The 22,890-nt window shown below is 36.9% G+C and overlaps 2 protein-coding genes across 2 annotated transcripts; both read right to left on the reverse strand.

The window, feature by feature from the left end:
* Window positions 1–173: 173 nt before the first annotated feature.
* Window positions 174–1,583, reverse strand: LOC147542581 (salutaridinol 7-O-acetyltransferase-like). Its single transcript, XM_086637898.1, has one exon. It carries the CDS (start codon window positions 1,496–1,498, stop codon window positions 251–253), a length of 1,248 nt encoding a protein of 415 aa, XP_086494024.1. The 5' UTR covers window positions 1,499–1,583; the 3' UTR covers window positions 174–250.
* Window positions 1,584–14,569: 12,986 nt separating this feature from the next.
* On the reverse strand, window positions 14,570–16,011 carry LOC147542582 ((13S,14R)-1,13-dihydroxy-N-methylcanadine 13-O-acetyltransferase AT1-like). Its single transcript, XM_086636041.1, has one exon. The coding sequence runs from the start codon at window positions 16,002–16,004 to the stop codon at window positions 14,640–14,642; it is 1,365 nt and encodes a 454-aa protein (XP_086492167.1). The 5' UTR covers window positions 16,005–16,011; the 3' UTR covers window positions 14,570–14,639.
* Window positions 16,012–22,890: the final 6,879 nt, after the last annotated feature.

Raw genomic sequence — 22,890 nt, forward strand, 5'->3', positions numbered from 1 at the left:
ATTCGTTGTTGAAATCAGATCAAGAACTCCATATACTAGCTATAGGCTTTGACCCATTTTTATGGAAACAATTTTGAACGAGAAATCATGAATCCGAAGGACTCATGAATCCGCGGATTCATGATTCCGTCATCCAAACACACCATTAGTGTAAGTAGAATAACTAATTGATATATTCAAATTAGATAAATTTTTTATTTCCAAACACAAATATTAGATACTTTATTCATGTTTTGTACTGTAATTGTTACTAAACAATTTCAGAGACAAATTCAAAGAGGTTCTTATTAAGCTCAAAAGCTGCCATGACTTCATCTTCCAACCTCATCCAAGCTTCTATTCCTTCACCATCTTTAGTATCCAACAAAACAATAGTATTTTTCCATTGTGTTTCATGTAAATTATATGTTACCCAAATTGGTTTTCCCCACCCAAAATCACTCTCATATATTGGAAAATTACACCAACTACTCACAACATAAACATCGTCTAGCTTCCCCGTCAAACCCGAATCGTTAACTGCCGAATACATAATCTCTTCACAACCATCACCTTGTAATTTTCTCACATAGTCACCGTCGATTTTACTTATTGCTACCCGAAGACGTCCCACCAATTCATGCAGTGCATTAGAATCTTTGGGTCTTGCCATGGCTGATGCAACCGATACCATATTACCGAATGACTCTTCGGGCAACAATATTGGTTTGACCCTTCTTCTCAAATTCACAGCTTGGTTAAGGATTGAAACCGAATTTGTTTTTGGGTTCAAATTAGTCATGAGTGATTTCCATATCAAAGCAGACACGGCCTCTACCCTTGTTGGGTACTTAAAGTCGGACCCATAAGTTGAAGAGTCAGCTATTCTAGCACGTAAAGCCGATACCTTTGTTGCGTCAAATAGGAACCTCTTGGTGACTAGCTGGTTGTTGTTGATCAGTGTCTTATCCTCAAAGTTTCCAGTGTCCCGAACGTACTGAGTCATGTCGGATGGGGGAGCCGGTAGAAATCTAAACGGAAAGAGAGATGGGATTTCAAAATTAGGGGTCACGATTCCAGTGGACCCACGAGTGGTTGCTGCCCAATGGTTGATGAAGGTTGTTAAAGTAGAAGCATCTGAGACCTTATGTGACATACACACAGAGATCGCTAATCCACCACAGTCAAACATGTTGACTTGAATAATCAAGGGTACTTGACCGGCCATATCTCTAGAGATGTTACCACGAGGTAAAAGTTGGTGTAGTGCCTCAGGACTCTTAAAATCAGAAATAGTACCGTTGACTTTTGTTTCGAAATAGTCAACACCAGAATCTTCACAATCCACGGAAATGTCGTTAAGTTTGATCTTACCCGCTAATGGGTAGTACCGAGTTAAGACATCAGACAAAGATTTTTTAAGCAAATGATGATAATCAGATTGAGACTCAGATTCAAATGTGTGATTGGGATGGGATTTGAAGAAAAGAATAACAGAAATGTACTCTTGAGGAGTCATGAAATCAAGAAGAGAGAGTTTAAAGGTCGAAAGATGAGAAGGAGTCGGAGACGAAGGTTTGATGGTTACCTTTGATAAAACTTTCACCTTCTCCATGTTTATCTTTTTCTTTTGTGTATGTAGAAGATAGGTCTCAAGTGGGAAATGGTGTAATTATATAGGTTGGTTAAAGTCAAAGTTTATCTTAGTGATTGTATCTATTCCAAGGATCTCAAGGATATTATGCCATGATTTCATGACTTAATTAACATTTGTAGCACTTCTAGCGATCTTAAAGATTTCTACTTTTAAACAATCAAAATATTTATCATAATTCCATTTTGGCCCCCTAATGATGACCAACTCACTAGAATGGCCCCCTAAGGATGACCAGCTTCCAGTTTAGCCTCTTTTTTCGTTTTTTTTTTCATCAAATGTTAGTGAGTTTGCTTTTCTTATCAAAAACGCCCTTACCCATATCTTCCATGTCACCCACAAATATTTTGTGTCCCAAGAATCGTAACTTATCAAATCAATTAATTTTTTTTCTATTCTCAAAATTTACTTTTTCTTCTCTCCCTTCACATCAACCACTTGGGGTTCTCTTAGATCGTTATGTTCAAAGAGATTTAGCACATAAAGCTTTTGGTAAATTTGCAGAGCTAGTTGATTTTAATAGAATTTTACCTCTTGATCCAACTACATTCAAAAAGAGCTTCTCTTTCTGGTCCTAATTGGAAAAGGCACAACTCTAAGAAGTATTCAGTTTTTAAACATCTAAGAAATCTCCCTCCATGAAGGAATTCATAAAAGTAAAACAACAAAGTAACTGCAAATTTCAACCAAATCACCTTGCAATTGAAATTAAACATAAAAATCATGAATCTCAGAAAAAAAATTAAATTTTCTCCCAGGTCAGATCGGACGACTGCAAATGCGAGTATTTTTTGAGTTAATTCATCGGTGTCTCTGTTCTTATAAAAGTGATGATTGTATCTTGATTCAATTAAAGATCAAGCTAAAATGTCAAAATTATTGCTTTATGGATTATCACACAAGGGTTATCCAAGTTTAATGACTAATATCATGGAAGAAGAAGCAGTTGAAAATAAAAAAGCCACAAGCTAAATCCACCATTAAAGTTCAACAAATTAATGAGTATTGGGACCTTAAGATATTAGGCTGAAAAGAAGATATTGTCAGAGGGGCAAATTAGGTAAGAAAAGACACGCCACTAACAATTGATGAAAGAGAACACTGAAAAATGAAAAAAGAGGCTAAATTAGAAGTTGGTCATCTTTAGGGGCCATTTTGGTGAATTGGTCATCTTTAGGGGGCCAAAATGGAATTAACCCAAGATTATATTACTTTTAAGGATCTTAAAGATACTCTCTCTCTCTCTAAAATCTCTCTCTAACCGTTTTTCTCAGATCTGTGATTTCCGTCCGGCGAAGGGTCTTCCCTTCGCCGGATCCCTCTTACCTTTAGTAGTTCGTAAGTTTTTCTTTATATAGTTTCTTGTAGATAGTCCGTGAGTAACTACATATTCGTCCTGCACTTTCTTTTGCATACTAGGTTAATGAAGTTTGTTTGATTGTTTCTTCTTCGCTTGCAAATGAATCTTGGATCTCTCTTAATTGGGGTTACATAGACAGTAAAAACCCTAGATTATAATCTCTGGAAGTTTTGATCAAAACCCCAACAAGATTCAATCTATCATGGATGAAGAGTTTTAGGACGAGAATTATCCATGGATGAAGCATCAACTGTTACAATCTTCTAGTAGTGAGAATCTTCTGCTTGGAAAAGAGATCTAGAGAAAGAGACCGAGAAATCGTATTCATTATTGGATTTTCAAACTTGTGAGTTTTCTCTTTGTCTGGGATATGAAATATAAAATCAAATTCTCAGAAACAGAACGAAATTGGGAGAAGTAGAAATCAAAAGTGGTGGTCAACCATGACGTGGTGTGGTGGTAATGTGATTTCTATGGTGGTGTGATGGCGACGATTTTCCGGTGACGGAAGTGGTTTTCTGGCGGTAGCGGCGATTTTCTGGTGTCGGCGGCGGTTTTCCGGTGACGGCGACGGTTTTTCGGCAAGAAGGCGGTGGTTCTTGTATTTATTTTACTGTAATATTTTGTCGACCTTTAGGGTCTTTTCATTCACGATCTTTAGGATCTTTTGTCGGCCTTTAGGGTCTTTTGTTTTGAGTCAGTGTCTAGTCCCATTTCTTTCTCTTCATGAGGCACTTTGCATTTAAAGGTATGTAACTCTCATGAAGTTTTCAGAGGACAGAAATAAATGATGTATCATCCATGTAAACAATGTGATTTTATCACTTATTAATGGAAATGGTTCCCTTGGCTTCAAAAAAAAAAAAAAAAAAAAAAAAAAGGATCTTAAAGATTTTGGTCATAAACATGTGACTTATTTAATAAGTGTCCTCATTTTCAATATAAATTATTTCTATTTTTTAGGAGTTAAAGTTTCTCTCACAGTCTCACGTGATGGTAGATAGGTAGAGGATTTTTGGGTATATTTTTTTTAGGAGTTAAAGTTTCTGTCACGTGATTATAATACATATTTTTTTTCGATAAACCAGAATTTTCATTCATATGAAGAAATTTAATCCAATACGTTACATGGTTAAGAGAGTTTTGACTCCTTTGAGTACAACATGGATTTACTATAGTAAATTAAAATATGAAACTTACAAAAGTATAGGGAGACATGAAAGTGAAGGAGTACAATATTACAAAAACGGATTGAAAAGACCCTAAATGTCACAAAATGAAAAGATCCTAAAGATCGCAAATGAGAAGACCCTGAAGGTCGTAAGCTTATTATACTAATTATGTATGAAGGAAGAACCAAGTATAAGTTGTTGATGGAATAATATGTTATCCTCTTGATCGTAGAAGTTGTTATCCTCTTGATTGAATAGATGTTGTCCTCTTGTTGCACATTATTTCTCCAAATCCTACCCTCTCAATACAATACAATGTGATGTAGAATTGAAGCCCTAAATAGATGAATTCATACATTGACGAAATCGCTAAATAGATGAAACCCTAGATCTATTAATGTTTTGTTTGTATGGAATCATCATTAGATCAAACCTAGAAAACAAATCAACCCAACGAAACACGAACAAGAAGAAGATGATGAACACGATGTATTTGACGAAGAAGAAGATCTCAGTTCGATTTTCTCCTTCAATTTCTTCTGACGGTCCCAACAAATTATTTGCATTTAGTGTTGAAAATTGTGAAACTTGAAATCCAAATTCCCAACCCAACCCATCAAACCCTCATTAATCGCTCCAATCACATTTATAACCACTCTCTCTCTCTCACTAGAAATGATAAAGAAAGAGATGGTTACTTACTGTCATAAATAAGATGAAATTAGGTTGTTCTGATGAAAATGTCAGGCTTGATTCAGTATGGAGATCATCAGAGAGGAGAAGTAATGGAGATTTGTTATTGAAAACAACACACTTGTAGTAGGATGGTAATAGAGATTCCGGCAAAGGGACATCCCTTCGCCGGAGAAAATCGGTGATCTTTACGGTTTTCTATCTCTAGAAAAAACGGTTATGCAGAGAGATTGTTTGAATAGTCATATTATAATATCTTCCATCATTTTCTACATAAAAGTAATTTCGGGTGGTAAAAATCCATTGGTTAACTTCTAGCGTCAAACCCAGAGGGGAAAATGAGGTTATTTTGATCATTTGATGGATACAGAATGTGGAAAAGACAAATAGGTGTGGGTAAAATTGGAAAAGAGATATCTTTTTTTTGAAATAGATTAAAAGAGTCATTACAACACATTGATACGTCATGAAGAGATAATACAAAGACACATCAAGATTTATAAATTGAATTAATAAGCACTATGACGGTCTGATTTAAGACATCTTGAGGCCCTAAAAGTCACATATCAACTCTTAAAGCCCAAAGTTCAACAAAAAAAAAACTCTTAAAGCCCATATATCAATCCTTAAAGGTCATCCTAAGGGGGTTTAAAGCATGTCTACTATGCACTTACTATTTATAACCAAGTTCGATAAATTTTAGATTTTCACTTTCATGGAATCGATCTGGGACCTCCGAATTGCGGAGTGAATGTCTAACCACTACACCAACGAGGGGTAGAAATTATTTAATTTTAGACTCTTAGTAAGATAAACCACTGCAAATTTCACAGAGTTTATATCATGATTGAAATTGTATCTTCCTAGAGTAAAATACTTTAAATATAGGGTTATTTAATTTCAGACTCTAATAGAACAATTACATTTTTAACATACTCTTCTTATTAACGAAGTATAGCTCGTGGAATTGGTACACACCGAAGATAAAAGTAAAAGTTTAAGAAAAGTCAAATTGATATTAAATGCAATTTTATTGAGTATAAAAGTAAAAGTTTGTTATTTGTTAATAGTGAATGCTTAATTCTTTGATATATGAATGCTATCGATTCTTCATATATTTTATTGAGTACTAGGTATAACCCGTGCCTCCGGCACGATACAATTCTAATGCGATAAAATTACCATAATCTTTCAACAAACAAATTCCTTTATAGATTTTCGTCTGTTGGTCATGCTTTCTTACTGATTCTACAAATACTTTAATTCTCGAGATATTGATAGAAATTGTTGTAAAGAAGTGACGAACATTGACGTACAATTGATAATATCAGACCAAGATTTAGAATTTGAAAAATGTTTCTATAGTACGTGACAATTCAAAAACATTGTAGTGGAACGCTTACTGAAACACCTAAATATCTGTATCTCTTTGCCTCTCTTAAGTCTTATTCATACATTCTTTTCCATTTAAGAGTCACTTCTCACTACAAATTACGGGCTTCTCTGCATAGGCGGAGTAAATACTCCATAATTGAATAATCTTTATCCATCTTTTCTGCTAAGGGTTGATTTGAAATTGAACCCATTCGACCATAGGGTTGAACAATTGCTTTCTCGAAGGTGTAAAATATAAACCTGCAAAATGAAAATTTAATTCTAATAAGTGTAATCTAATTAAAAGAAATAATGAATTCAATAAATGTCTATAAATAATCAAGAAGAAAAGAATATGTAGTATCAAAGTATTTACTCTTATTGCGGGTTGATATCCATTTGCCGCATATACTAATTGAGTATACTTGTCTACCCATTTTGTGTAGTGTAGATAGTAGACTTTGATTCACAAATTGAGAGTGAAATGTTTGAGATCATAGGTCTTAAAATCATTAAGATCAGAAAATTGATGAAACAAAGTCGACTTTGATGGAAAGAGAAATATGATGTATGAAATTGCAGTTTATGCTGAAAGTTCAAAATAGGTTTTTTATTTCTTGTGCAGTAGTATGGTACTTGGTCTCTATTGTTAGTTGGGAGTACTATCTAGTTTATCTTCATGTTATTTGCTTGTTTCAACATATTAAGGAGTCATGGGTTTACTGTATTTTGTTATTGTTATAGGGGTTTATTTATTTCTCATTATTCCGATCTGACGTTGCTGAATCTCAATTGTTTGACTCAACCCAAATTCAGACTGGGTAAAATATACAACAGACAAAAATGAACATTCTAAAATCAGATTCAAGTCAATTCAAATCTCAAGATTGTGGGAAATTAATAAAAATATAATTTTCAGAAACACATATCATTTTGACAGAATTTTTACTCAACCAAAGATAGATTCTAGAGAAATTTGTCTTCTCAACATACAAAGCTAAAAAAAACTGGTTTGCCTTCTATTCTCATGTTTATCCAAACCAATGCCACTGTGATAAACTATCAAACTATTGATCGAGAATTCAACTTTTATCATTCAAATCGGGTTTGTTCACGATAAAAAAAAAAACAAAAAACAATAATCCGAAAAGTTTGAAATTCAGAAAATCATAGTTGTTTGATTTACTTGTGAAGACTTAGACTATAGGCTACAATTAGTAGCTTCTGCCCCAATATGTCCACTTTGTGGCGGGCTTCCCCGAAGCAAAACATAGTCTCTCAAAAAATCAATTATTTTGTATTAGATGCAATCAAATCCGAGAGCAAACAACAAAAAGATCCATTGCTCGACAGTACGTCGTACATAAGAAAGGAAACAATTTTTTTTTTTTTGGAAAGGCATAGAGAAGTTTACCCTCTAGAAGTTCGGGCTGACCAAATGGAGCACAAAAGGTCTTCGCTGCTCCCATCTCACCCTTTGTACGTGCTTTCACTTTTTTTGCAACTTCCTGCAAGAGTGAAGAGAAGAAGTTTTACGAATTGGAAATAATAGGCAAATGGTTACACGTACAAAAAATTAAGAATCATAAAGACAAGAAACACTGTACAAAACCGGACAAAGTAAAGTAAAATGTAGTATAAATTTGAAGGAAATCAGGTACTTAGTAATGAAATAGTACCTCTTCATCACCACCAAGGAGCTAAGATCATTTTCTTCTAATTTAGAGCAGTTACAAATTCTTTCCATGTCTAAGCAATCTTAAGACTGACATCTCGTTTTTGCTTAGCAGCATAAAAAAGACTTTGTTGGATATCGTCTAACACTTCTTTAATTTGCTCAACCAAGTTGGAAGTTGGTATATCAACTTTGGAACCATTGTCACGACGAACAACACGTACCTGTTAACCAATCAAATATGATTCATTATTCATTTATGCGTGGACACAAATTATTTTTAAGAACAATCGGAAGATTCATAGTTTCAATTGAGAAAATCATAGTTGTTTGATTTACTTGTGAAGACTATAGGCTACAATTGGTAGCTTCTGTCCCAATATGTCCACTTTGTGGCGGGCTTCCCAGAAGCAAAGCATAAATTCTCTCAAAAGAGCAATTGTTCTGAATTAGATGCAATCAAATCCGAGAACAAACAAAAAAAATCCATTGCTCGAAAGTACGTATATAAGAAAGGAAACAATTTTTTATTTGAAAGGCATAGAAAAGTTTACCCTCTAGAAGTTCGGGCCGATCAAATGGAGTACAAAAAGTGTTGGTTGGTCCCATCTCACCCTTCGTGCTTTCACGTCTTTTTCAATTTTCTGCAGGATTGAAGAGAAGAAGTTTTACGAAGTGGAAATAATGTGCAAATGGTTACAATACAAAGAATTCAGATTCGTAAATACAAAGGAAACACTGTGTACGAAACTGGACAAAGGAAAGTAGAATGCAGTAAAATTTGAAGGACATCGGGTATTTTGTAATGAAACAATACCTCTTCATCACACCAACGAGCTAAGCTCATTTTCTTCTCATTTAGAGCAGTTACAAATTCTTCCCATGTCTTAGCAATCTTAAGATTGGCATAGCCTTTTTGCTTAGCAACATCAAAATACTTCGTTGGATATCATTTGACACTTCTTTAATTTGCTCAACCGAGTTGGAAGTTCGTATATCAACTTTGGGCCATTGTCACGACGAACAACACGTACCGGTTAACTAATCAAAACATTATTCATCATTCATAGTTTACCTAATTATTAGCTATATCTTTGGCCACAAAACATTTATAAGAACAATCAAAAGATTCATAGTATATTTCCAACCAGGTGAGTGATGTCTCTTGTATCAGCCTCAACATGTAAGCCAATATTCGTTTAACTTCTCCACTGGTGATGAGCAAGCATCAAAGATGGCTTGATTATCAGCATCTAAGGCAGGCACATGGATCACAATGACATGGATTGATGCTAGTTTTGGTGGCTACACTAATCCTCTGTCATCTCCGTGGACCCATTACCATCACCTCAATCTGCAAAAAGAAGAGTCAAACTTTTTTCAGAATTTATTTCAGGCAGAACAGGTGACTGATCCACCAACCGAGGTTATCAATGCTTATAAGGTATTCTCAGCTGAAGCCCTGACCTATATCTCTAGGGTCCCTTCAGAAGAGGAAATCAAGGAAGTCGTATTTGCGATGGGATCGATGAAAAGCCCGGGCCCAGATGGATTACCGGGCCATTTTTTCCAACATAATTGGGAGGTAATAGGAGCCGAACTGGTTACCTTTATTAAAGAGACATTTACCACTGGTACCTTTGATCCCATACTAAATGAGACGACAATAGCCTTGATCCCTAAAATCAGGAACCCGAGTAAGGCCTCGGACTTCAGGCCAATTTCCCTTTGCAACTCGGTGTATAAATTCATCACGAAAATCATTGCAAACAGATTGAGACCATACCTCGAGGATAACATTATGTGGACGCAAAACGCCTTTGTTCCTGGGAGGCAAATCATGGATAATATCATTATCACCCAGGAACTTCTCCATTCGATGAATTTAGCCAAAGGGAAAAAAGGGGCCTTCTCGCTTAAGATGGATATGGCCAAGGCCTATGATAGGGTCAACTGGGACTTCCTCAATACAGTCCTCTCAGCCACGGGTCTCCAAGGTACGATTCTAAATTTAATTAAGTGTTGCATTACTACCGCCCGGTTCAATATCAAGGTTAATGGGAATTTAGTGGGTGACTTTTCGACCTCTCGGGGCCTGAGACAAGGGTGCCCATTATCACCCTATCTCTTTATACTTACCTCCCAATCACTCTCCCTCTTAATTTCTCATTATGAAAATCAAAAGAAATTTACAGGATACAAGATCAATCAAGCCTGTCCGAGCATTTCTCATCTTTTATTTGCGGACGACTTGATTGTCTTTGGTAATGCAAACAAGGAAAATCTTGAAAATACTTTACAATTTATAGCTCAATACGAAGCCTTTTCGGGGCAAAAGGTAAATTTCGAGAAATCCTCCTTACTGTTCAGCCGAGGGGTGCCGGAAGCAACTCAACAACTCTTTGTCAACCAACTTAGAGCACCAAAAATGACGGATCAGGCCAAGTATCTCGGAGCTCTCCTCTTAAAGCCAGGCGAATTAAAAGTCATGAGTGGCTTATTGATAAATTCCAGAAATCCTTGTCAGGTTGGAAGAAGAAGATGATCACGCAGGCTGGACGTACGGTATTGATAAAATCTGTCCTCGGGCCTTATTGCACTTACCCTTTTAGTTATCAATTACTGCCTACAGGGGTCATAGAGAAACTCGAACAAGCTGAGCGTAACTTTTGGTGGGGCCACGAGGATAATGAGAAAAAAATACACTTTATTAGGTGGGACATTATTAGTAGCCCCAAACATAAAGGGGGGCTGGGTATTAGGACCCTAGCCCAAGTCAATGAGGCCCTAATAGCAAAGTTGACCTGGAGGCTATTGACACACCCCAATGCTGTTTGGGTCAAGATTCTTAAGGGTAAGTATATGACCTATGATGACTTTTGGTCATCCCTGCCACCCCCTACTCCTTCTCCATTCTGGAGATCAATCCTTCATACCAGGAAAACAATGGAGAAAAATGTCCTGTGGATTATTGGGGATGGTTCAACTGTTAAAATTCAAATGGACCCTTGGATCCCTCATACACCCACCCACAGACCAGACATGATAAAAGAATTACCATCTAACATATTTTGGGTTGCAGATTTAATTATCAAACAAACAAACAGTTGGAATGTTCAGCTCATTGACAGGTATTTCGAGAGGCATACAGCTCAGGCAATCAAAGAAATGAAAATCTCATCTAGACATCCGAAGGACAAGCTCATTTGGAGTCCAACAGAGGGGGGTAATTTTTCGACTAAGTCCTATTATACGGAAATCAAAACACTCCCACAGTTAAGTGATAAAGCCCTAGAGTTTCCATGGAAAATTTTCTGGAAAATGAAAGAGATGAAGCCGAACATACAAATATTCATTTGGAAGTTAATTCATAACGGTTTAGCTAATCTCAGTAACATAGGAAAAAGAATTACCTCTGTACCTCTTATTTGCCGAATGTGTGACTCAAATGAGGATGAGACTATTGAACATCTTTTTGGCAGCTGTCCGACATTCCAACAATTATTAAGGTTAGCTGGAGACACAGATCGAAATCATATTAGTTTACACCCAATCGACAGACTCAAGAACATCCTAAAATCAAATCATAATAGGGAATACAGATGGTATTGGTTAACAACACTAATGTGGAACTGGTGGAAAGGGAGAAATGAACTCATCTTTCGGAATATTGCTCTGGATCTCAAGAGATGTTGGTGGATGACAAGCGAAGAGCTCAGGTATGCCTCTATAACCTCTAACCCCATTTTATCAGATCATTTGGTGTTGACAGACGGCTGGTGTCCTCCACCGACGGGCTACATCAAGATCAACTTCGACGGATCTTATAAGGAGACAAGAGCAGCATGCGCAGCAGTGGCGAGAGATGAGAACGGAAATATTACTGAGATCAGGACAGATTTATTCACGCCGATCTCGCCTTTGCATAGCGAGCTTTTAGGGTTCCGGTCGGCGGTAGAGATGATGGAAGACAGGAAAGAAGCGTTTTATATAGTTGAGGGTGATTCTAGGGTTTTACTTGATCTTATCTCAGCCGTAGATCCAATCATTCCATGGAGATTGCTGGACGATATCAACGACCTACGGTTGCGCACGTGTCAGCTGCATGTCACCCTTGCTTTCTGCCCTCGTGTGAACAACACGCTCGCACACAACTTGGCTGCGGACGCGTCATCTTCTGGGGTTTAATATTTCGAGTTTAGTACTATGGTTAAATTTGTTTCATATTTTAACCCTCCCGTTAATGGTTAGGGTGTACTATGTAACTTTATTGGTAATGGTATTGCTTTCCTAAAAAAAAACATTGGGACAATCTCGTGCAAATAGTAAGAAACTCCCTCATATCAAGTACTAAAAAATGATTATTTCACTACGCAAAAGTTTTTGATTTCTATCTATAATTGAGAAATTATATAAATTTATTGCATTTTTTAGGTCAAACGTATAACGATGATAAGATGGTCCATGTACAAAACAGTAGGAAACTCCCTGATATCAAGTATCAAAAAGATAAATCTGTACATCTAGGAAACATTTGTTTGTTGAGTTTATGATGAAACAGTTGAAACCCTAGAGATTGAGTGAATGCATTCTTTCTATTAGACATTTCATCAAACACATATATGGTAGCATCAAACACATTTCTATAAAAATTATAATAACTATCTACTCAAAGAAAAATTCACAAAGATCAAATCGAATTTATCTAATCTATCCAATATTCTCAACCAATGAATCAAAAAACAAAGCCAAACCCTAGTCGATTTTGAAACCTCAGAAAGTAAAACAAATCAAAAACTTCCCACTGATGGACTTATAGCATTAAAGTAAAAGAAAATCAAAAAGATTAAGAGTAAAAGAAAACCCTCACTGATGGACTTATAGCAGTAAAGTAAAAGAAAATCAAAAAGATTAAGAGAAAGAAGATTGAATAATACCTTAAGTTGGTAGATCTTTCATTGAAGAATTTGTCCCAAACAGAGATGAGAGATAGAGAGAGAAATCGAGAGAGAGTTTGTAATGCTATATCAGTGATGAGAGTGTAACAGAGGACTATAAAGATTAAAGCGTTCGAGGGGATTAGGGAAATGAAGAAAAGTAACGGATGGAATTAAAAAGTCCGAACAAATCCTCTTCGGATAGAGACGCAACGGATGGAATAATTGATATGATTCAAAGGGCAGGATTTAATATGATCCAAAACAAAGGCAAGATTTGTGTGGTTTTTAAGACTCACCCTAGATTTAATAAGAGAAGGTGAACAAATAATTTTTTTTGTGAGAAGGCAAGAGATCTGAGGGTCAATATTAAGTGAGATCTGGGACGGACGGACGGATTTATCTCCAATGTTTGTCCCAGTCAGCACTTTTCAACCTGTTTTATTATATAGATTTATTCAGGGAACAAGATAAAAGTTTTGTGCATATATAACTGCAATTGTAATAAAATATTCCCCACATACTTTTGTCAAGAACAATCTAAATTGCATTAGAAATCAATCTCTTTTTCAAAGACAAAAAAGGTATTCTAGTATGGACTTTGTCGTAGTTAAAATATGCCTGTTAATTACGTTAGTCATTCTATAGCGACATTTCGTAGCTAAGACTATTTGCCACAGGACTATCTGTCACGGGATGTTGTGTGTAGTTATTGATCTTTTGCTGCAGATTTCCGCCTTTCAACTATGGTTTAAGGTGATAACAAAAGACCGTTTATTTTGTAATAAAATGCAACTAACAACGTTAAAACGGATAATGGTGTTAAGTTAATTCCAGCGATGTCAAAGACAACTGAGAAAGAAGAGGAGAAACATATACATTTGGATAAATGATAGAGAACAAGAAAATCCAGACATACTCTGGGCATACATCCTATGTGGTTTGCCGTGATTTGTTGTCAAGTGAATTAAAATAATAAAAAATACGAATCACACCAAGCTACATAGGATGTATGTCTAGAGTACGTCTGCATTTTCTTGTTTTCTATCATTTTTCATACATTTGTGGGAGATATGCTAAAAGAAAGAAGAGAAAGCCAAAATTTTCATGAGTTGTTTATTTAGGAAATTACCAACTTGAAGAGTGTGAGAGAGATAGAAAAAAGTAAAGAGATAGACATGTAGACTGTATAAAAATCTCAAGTAGGTTTATATAAACATGAATCTATTCCAAAAGTAGTATCTTGGGGAATTAGAAAAGTAGGAGTAGTTTATTGGGGAATTAGACATTAGACAGAGTTTCTAGCTATATAATCACAGAGAAATGAAAAGAGATCTAAACATGCATGGCCCCCATGAATAAAAGTAGTTCGAATAGTTTCGAAGGAGACCATCAAACGCTCAACTCCAACTCCCTCTCATCTTTCTCCTTTCATTGTCTCTCTTCTTGATCTCTTCATTCCTTTACTTTATGTTCACATCATTCTTTTCTTCGATTCTGACACAATCCACACTTCCGGATCTGAGTCTGACGATCGTATTTCTTTGCTTAAGAAATCATCATCAGATGCTCTAACCTACTTCTTCACATTGGCTGCAGGTAGGATCAAAGACAACATCCTCGTTTACTGTAACGATTAAGGTGTTGACTATTCCGAAGCAAAAGGCAACGGTACAATCACTGAATTTAAGAACCCAGATGTAGTATTGTTAACCCAAACATAACTTTTATTAAACATAAATATAAATTTTATTCGGATCTGTTTCATAAAAGATACTAATGAAACATAAATTAGTTAAAAGGAAAGAAATTCAAGTAGGTTTTCGTTCTTCTCGAACTCGGTCATATCTTCCTCTTCCAATTTCACCCATGCTTCTATTCCTTCCCCATCTTTGGTATCCATTAAAAGAACCCCATTCTTGCCTAGTCCTTGAGCTGGGATTGTAGTTACCCAATCAGGTTTTCCCCACCCGAAATCACACTCATAAAATGGAAATTTACACCAACTACTAATCACATAAACATCAGCCCCCACCTGTTTTGTCAAACCAGCCGTCTCACCTATACATTGTAGGAACTCATCATCATTACCTTGAAGTCTCCTAACGTAATCGCCGTCTATCTTATTTAGCGCTACCCGAAGATGTCCCACCAATTCCTCCAGCGAATGAGAACCCTTTTCTACCACCGCGGTTGCCACTGACAATATATTCCCGTATGACTCTTGAGGCAACGGCGGGTCCATTCTCTTCCTCAAGTTCACGGCGAGGCTTAGGATTGATACTGGCTTAGCTGGGTTTGGTGACGTTTCTGATTTCGTCACAAGTGACTTCCATAATAGAGCTGATACGGCCTCTACCCGTGTCGGGTACTTAGAGTCAGATCCCTTAGTTGAAGAGTCAAATATTTTGGATCTTAAGGTAGATACTTTGGATGCTTCAAATATAAATCTTTTGGTGACTAACTTTTTCAGGGCTGTGTCAGACACGGCTGTGGCACCAGTGTCATCAGATAAGGGGAACGGTAATGGTCGATAAGGGAAGAGAGATGAGGAGTCAAAAGTAGGAGTCAAGATCTCGGTAGCTCCACGGGCTATTGATGCCCAACCGTTGATGAAGGTTGAGATAGAGGCTGCATCTGAGATTCTGTGTGAGATACACACTGAGATTGCTATTCCACCACAGTCAAATGTGTTGACTTGAACAACCAATGGTACTTGACTAGCCATACCAAAGGAAATGATATCAGGAGGAGGTAGGAGTTGATTGACTACATCTGGGTTCTTAAATTCAGAGATGGTACCGTTGACTTTAGTTTCGAAATAGTCAACACCTTCATCGTTACAGTCGACGAGGATCTTGTCTTTGATCCTACCAGCCAATGTGTAGAAATGCGTTAGAGCATCTGATAGTGATTTCTTAAGCAAATAACGACGATGGTCACACTCATAATCTGATAATGGCTTAAGGAGATAACGACGAGGGTCCCACCCAGATTCAGATACGCGGGTTGTGTCAGTGTCAAAGAAAAGAATGATGGGAACATAAAGTGAAGGAATGAAGAGATCGAGAAGAGAAACGGTGAAAGGAGAAAGATGAGAGGGAGTCGGAGTTGAGGGCTTGATGGTCTCCTTCGAGACAACTCGAACTACTTCATTCATGCTGGCCATGTTTGAATCTATTTCCGCTTCTTTCTCAATATATAGCTAATGTTATTATAAATAATGTTTTTTTTTCTTCCACGATAAACTACTCATTCTTTTCTTATCCCAAAAATACTACTTTTAAAATAAATTCAGATATATACAAATCATTGACTTCAATTTTATATACATTTTTGACACAGTTGTTAAAAATTAAATTCATTAACTCAATTTTTATTTTATTTTTGTTGAAAAGATTCATTAACTCATTAATTCCCCAAGATACTACACATGAAAATATCTACCACCCATGTGGAAGGTTTCTAGATTGTCAACTGAGTTTTATTATTTTGCTTCACTAAAGCTTTTATTGTCATTGTCGTTCTGTGCCAAATGCACGCCATACACCATAGTTCATAAGCAACAGCTGTAAGTTAAAATTTCATTGTTTATCTATAGTCTAAAGTTAAATAACTCCAAATTTAAACTATTTTAAAACTAGGAAATGTAGGAGCAACACCATAATTCATAAACAAAAGATGAAAGTTAGTTAAAATGTCATTGTCCAACTAGTCCATAATATAGCTCCATATTGTTCGACGGATCTGGATCTATCGGATTTGAATTTAATTTTGTATCACCACTTGCATCCAATAGGACGTTTTCCAGGTGGTAGAGGGCCAATAGACCAAGTTTGATTGGATTCTAACTTCTATGACATGTATTTCCTTTGACATGGCTTCTCGCCAAAGAGGTGACTTCATAGCCTGAGTAAAAAATGAGGCTCATTACTTGAGACACTGAGAAAAATCTGGTGCTTGGGAGAAAATTGATCAATGGAGAAGTAGTCCATGAGAGAATAAGTAATATTTTCAGAAGGATATTCGAGATGAGAACAATGACAAACATAATCTCGGAGTCGAGTCAGTACTGGTCGACGAGGGAGTTGTTCCCGAGTAAGAGGGAGGGTTGCCTCGGCAGAGGTGCCTTCAACCAAAACGATTAGAGGAGCAGAGGGAGTGCCTTCAACATAAGGCACGGTAGGAGGCCCAGTAAGGGAAGTGCCTTCAGCAGTGTCATTGGCCAGTCTGCTCGTGGGAGAAGATGGGTTGCCTGTAGCATCCCAGGGAGACGGAACTGAGGTGGGATTGGAATCGTCCATTGTGATGAAATTGGAGTTGGAGGGACAATGAAATTGGAGTTGGAGGGACAATGAATGACCCATCGCCAGGGAAGGAGACAAACGGTGTCGGAGATGGTGGCAAGTGTGAAAGAGTGCGAAGAATAAGACATCGGAAATCTACCTTCGCGAAAGATAAGATCAGGTGAAGTGATAATACGACGTGTGGCAAGATCAAAAACTCAATAACCCTTTTGACCGTGGAGATAACCAAAAAAAATCATGGAGAACCAAGAGGGTCCATCTTTGTTTTAACGGATGGGATGCGTGTATAACACAAACAATCGAAGATACGAAGATGTGAAAAATTGGGAGGGGAACTCAATAACTTTTTGTAAGGGGATAAACCATTTAGAATTGGCGATCGTAATTTAATAATTAGATAAACCGTTGTGAGAACACATTCTTCCTAAAAGGAAATGGGAAGATGGGCTTGAATGTGAATAGAACGAGCCACACACTTCAAGAATATGGTGATGCTTTCGTTCGACCACCCCATTTTGTTGAGAGGTGCGTGTACAACTTCTTTGATGAATGATTCCATGATTGTGAAACCATGCTTGAAGTTCATTATTTAAAAATTTCGTTCCATTATCGAAACGAAAGATTTGAATTCGAGGAATTGGGATAGTACCATCACACGAATGAATATTTGCGGTTTTAGTACCAAATTGGGTAAAGACATATTGAAGAAATTTAATTGACATGTTTTCTGTCCGACTAATTTGACATGTTTTCTGTCCGACTAATTTGACATGAGGAAAGCCAAGTTAAACAGGAAAAATCGGACACTATAGTTAAAAAGTAACGGCATCCAAATAAGGAGGGGACTAAGAATGGATCCCTTCGGCATGAATTAATTCAAAAGGTCGAGAAGATGTAGAAAAACTAATTGAAACAGGTAAATGAGTCTGTTTAGAAAGAGGGCAAGGACAATATCTTCATCGACTGTAACGACGCTCTCTTTTAGTTTTCTTTCTCATATAACTATTTGATGCAGGCGCATAGGCGTGTGGGCCCACGTCCACGCGTGCCCACACCCTATTGAGTCATAATAGTAGTTTATTTAGTAGAAGAGAAGTTACTTTAATTTGATATTTCTTTAATTTTAAGTTTCTATGTTTGAGTAGTTTATTATTTTAGGAATTCTAGTTTGAGTCTATCTAGGAAGGTTTATTATCTTATAAAAGGAGATCTAGTCTATGTTATTATTCACCTTGAAGGGAAAACTAAATCAAAGTTTATAGTTTATTAAGTTTATTCAGTTATTTTATCGTTCTTCCTTTACTTTATTTATCGTTTTTATATTTCCGCTGCGTCTACATCAAGTGGTATTCAGAGCCATTTTTTTTTAACCAATCACAATGGTTAATCCTACCGTTCCTACTCCAACAATCAAAGAGAAGACACCAACTTTTGCCTCCGAATGGGACAACATCAACAAAAAGTTATCCTCGGTTACAAAATTGGAAGAAGCTTTTGAAAATCACAAGAAGGAAACTATGGAAAAATTCGATCAAGTCAATGATTCGATCATGAAGCTATCTAAACAACTCCAAGGCATATGTAAGTCTCCCTCTTTTACCACTACTCCTTCTTCTACTACTTCCATTCAAGCATCATTACCACTTCCAACCACAACACCAACTTCAAATTCCCTACTTGGACAACCTAACACTACCCCAATCCCGATTCACATCAACCCTACATCACCACTATCACCGGTTTTCCCACTCACATACATAAACCCCACAACACCACCTTTCTCCTTCAACGAACAACTAACATCGAACAAACCCGAATCGTTCTCCCATTATTCCACTACCAACCCAAGTACCACCAACCATACCCCTTTCAAACACCAAGGCAATACTATTCACCGAACACCACCCCACTCGAAACCCAAACCCAAAGCCACCGAACCGAACCCTCACGGCCCAACATGGATACACCTATTCGCCAACACTCTCGTGCCATCTCTCCACATCTCACGCCCAACCGAGGAACACCCTCTCCTCACCAACAAACCGATAATCGCCACCCCTCCCATCAACACGAACCGGAAACCGTCAACCACCCAACCCATGATTTTACCGATAGCTACAACCCTAACCGAACCCGTATACCCGAACCTGTACTGAACCGACCCACTCCAAACCGAGACATAGGGTTCCCATTAAACAATACCCAAAACCGAGAAGACCAATTTGAGCCCGACTACACCCCTTACCATCATGAAGCCCGTCAACCTAACCGATCCCACTTTTATGAACCGGCTAGATTCAAAAACCGACCAACCTTTACGGAACCACATCATAACGGTTCCATGCAACGTAACCGTTATATTCGTCCCCGTCCCAAGTATAATGATCTGGATGACTATCACCTAGAGGATGATCACGATTCTCCACCACCTTCTTCTATGTACCGTGTCCGTATGGACGTCCCGGCTTATGACGGTTCCATCAACATCGAAAACTTTTTGGATTATATAGCTCGAATGGAAATCTTCTTTGATGTTATGCAGGTTTATGGACAAGAACAGGTTAGATGTGTCACTGGCTATCTTTCGAAAACAGCTTTAACATGGTGGAAACAAGAATCTGAACAACGACGGTTATCAAATCTTCCTCCCATATCCTCGTGGTCTGAACTTAAACCACTTATGATGGCCCGTTTCCTCCCTCCCGATTATGAAAATCAGTTATGTCTGGAATATCTTCGTTGTCGTCAAGGACGACGTTCAGTTGAGGAATATGCCTCCGAATTTCAGCGTTTAAGTACTCGGCTTAATCTACCCGATACTGAATCCATGAAATTGGAAAAATTTAAGGATGGTCTTCGAGGTGACATTAAGGATCTTGTCAACCTCCGTCCTTTCTCTTCCTTATCGGAATGTATTAGTGTGACTCGATCTTTTGAATCGGATTCTAGATCTATTTTCAGGGGGAACTACAACCATCCTAATTATATTCGACAACCTACAGATGATACTGATCTTTCGAAACAAACGGATGACGGAGCTAAGATTGTTCCTGAAAATCCTTACAAAAAACAACCTCCAGGTAAGTGTTATCGTTGCTTTGAGACAGGTCACTATTCTAATAATTGCCCATTACGTGGTAAGGCAAATTTAGTGGAAAAACAGGATTACTTGGATGAGGAGACCGATCATGTTGATATTGACCCGGATTCAGGTGACCGTGTTATGTTAGTAACTCGTCGGGTACTTTTTACTCCTCTTGAACATGACCTTCCTCAACGGAAAAATTTATTTGTTACACGAGGAACGGTCTTGAACAAAGTTTGTACGATTGTTATTGATAATGGTTGTGTGGAAAATTTGATTTCTTCCAAACTTGTGGCTTACTTGGGTATTCCTACTATTCCTAAACCACACCCATATCATACTGCTTGGATTCAATCCGGTACTGCAACCCGTGTCGATCGAATGTGTACCTTTTCCCTCTCTTTTGGCTCTTTCTATTTATCTGACATTACTTGTGATGTTACCGATATGGATCTTTGTCATATTATTTTGGGACGTCCTTGGCAGTCGGATGTGGATGCTATTTACAAGGGCCGTTTGAACGTTTATGAATTTCCATGGATGAAGAAGATTATCACATTGTTACCGATTACGAAAGGATCTGATGAACTTGCTTCCATCCTACAATCGGTTCGGGACGAACCTTCTGGGGAACAGGGTGCTGATGCAGGCGCATAGGCGTGTGGGCCCACGTCCACGCGTTCCCACACCCTATTTAGTCATAATAGTAGTTTATTTAGTAGAAGAGAAGTTACTTTAATTTGATATTTCTTTAATTTTAAGTTTCTATGTTTGAGTAGTTTATTATTTTAGGAATTCTAATTTGAGTCTATCTAGGAAGGTTTATTATCTTATAAAAGGAGATCTAGTCTATGTTATTATTCACCTTGAAGAGAAAACCAAATCAAAGTTTATAGTTTATTAAGTTTATCCAGTTATTTTATCGTTCTTCCTTTACTTTATTTATCGTTTTTATATTTCCGGTTGCGTCTACATCACTATTAGTAGTTTTGTTATTAATGTTTCATCTAGTACTTGGCGTTGGCGATTAGGCCACCCATTTATTTCTCGTTTTAAGCATTTAGTTTCTACTATCCCATGTGTGAAATTTATTTTAACGATAAGATATTAAAATATTAACAGAGTTTCTGTTCATTATCAATGATGAGATATTAAAATATTGACGGAGTTTTAAGTTATGTGGAGGCAAACCATAATCAATTGGTCTACAAGGTTAAGTGAGAACTCCAGTGGGAAATATATAACACTTTTTTTCCTCCTGTCCCTACTCTTCTTTCTCCATAATTGTCTAAAGATGTGCCTGTCTTCACACTTTCTTATCAACACATCGCTATTAATAGATAAAAAGTTTATAATGAAAGAATATTGTACTGAGATGTACTGGATCACGAAGAGAGACATGGGATCATATCCGTAGTCTGTTAGAATTGGTTCGAAGTTTGTTAGGAGTTAATGTTTGTTAGAGAGTTAGGTATTTTTTTGTTTTTCTATATAAACTTGTAATTTCTATTTTCAACTCAATGAGAATCAGTTTAAAACTATGGTATCAGAGCTTGATCCTCAAGCTTCAAATCATCTCCAACCTTCGACTTCCTCTCTCTAATTCTCAATTTCTGTTTTCTTCATCCTCAATCACCAACAGTCTCTCTTTAAAACTCCAAATCTCTGTTACTCTTATCTCTTCTTCTAAAACAATGGATACAAGTAAAATTACATCACTTTCGGTCAATTCAATGGGAAGTGTAATTCCAATTAAGCTTCAATCAAACAATTACCTAGTGTTAAAATCACGATTATATAATAATCTGAGATGTGATAAAGTCACGATTAATATATAATCGGATAGATAAACATAAAATAATGACACGATATTTAACGTGGTTCGGTCGGATACTTAAGACTTACATCCACGGAGAAATTACTTCATTATTAATAATCACCACATACAACTGTATGTGGTTGATCCGTTACATAACTCGATGAGTTTGAATCCTAGAACGCTCTCCTATTTATAGATGACTTAGGGTTTCCTAGTTTCTGATTACTAAACTAGGAAATAATATAAAATCTATCTAATATTACCATTATATAGTTACAATAGATATTCTGAATATAAGAAACTAAATCTTCACATATATTTTTAATATATCTTCAAATATTCTGAATTCTTCTTAATCGTCGGATCTCGTCTTCTCGATCCGTTACGTACATACACGTGTTACACACGTATAGTATTTCTAGAACTCATCTTGACCGCCGGATCTCTTATTTATGATCCGCCTTTATATCACGTATCATATTACTCCCCCCTCCCCCCCCCCCGCAAGTTGGAGCACGTAATTTTTTAAAGTGTCCGACTTGGAGAGAGAAAAAATACTTGTCGATTCTTCGTATTCGTCTTCTTGAACTCGTAGGTTGTGGATGCGTTGGAAGATGATCGAAGGATTAAGTCACAACTAAAAAGTTGGTAATTGCGATCAAAGATTGAACGAATATCAATGACAACGAAATTACATGTATTTTTGTCAAAATTAATTTTTCCTCATTTTTGATAGTTTTCCATTGATTTGTTTTCATATATTCTGTGTACTGGGAATTTCGTTATGTACTAGACATTTTTGTACTGAGAAATTTTCTTGTTTTCTGGAAATTGT

This window comes from Eschscholzia californica, unplaced genomic scaffold (assembly GCF_041429995.1).
Source record: "Eschscholzia californica isolate CP2 unplaced genomic scaffold, dmEscCali1.0.p SCAF_4, whole genome shotgun sequence".
Taxonomy (NCBI): Eukaryota; Viridiplantae; Streptophyta; class Magnoliopsida; order Ranunculales; family Papaveraceae; genus Eschscholzia; species Eschscholzia californica.

Bases quoted from the DNA above. Each gene is read 5' to 3' on its own strand.
- LOC147542581 (XM_086637898.1), bottom strand. From the start codon at position 1,498: ATGACTCCTCAAGAGTACATTTCTGTTATTCTTTTCTTCAAATCCCAT.
- LOC147542582 (XM_086636041.1), bottom strand. From the start codon at position 16,004: ATGAATGAAGTAGTTCGAGTTGTCTCGAAGGAGACCATCAAGCCCTCA.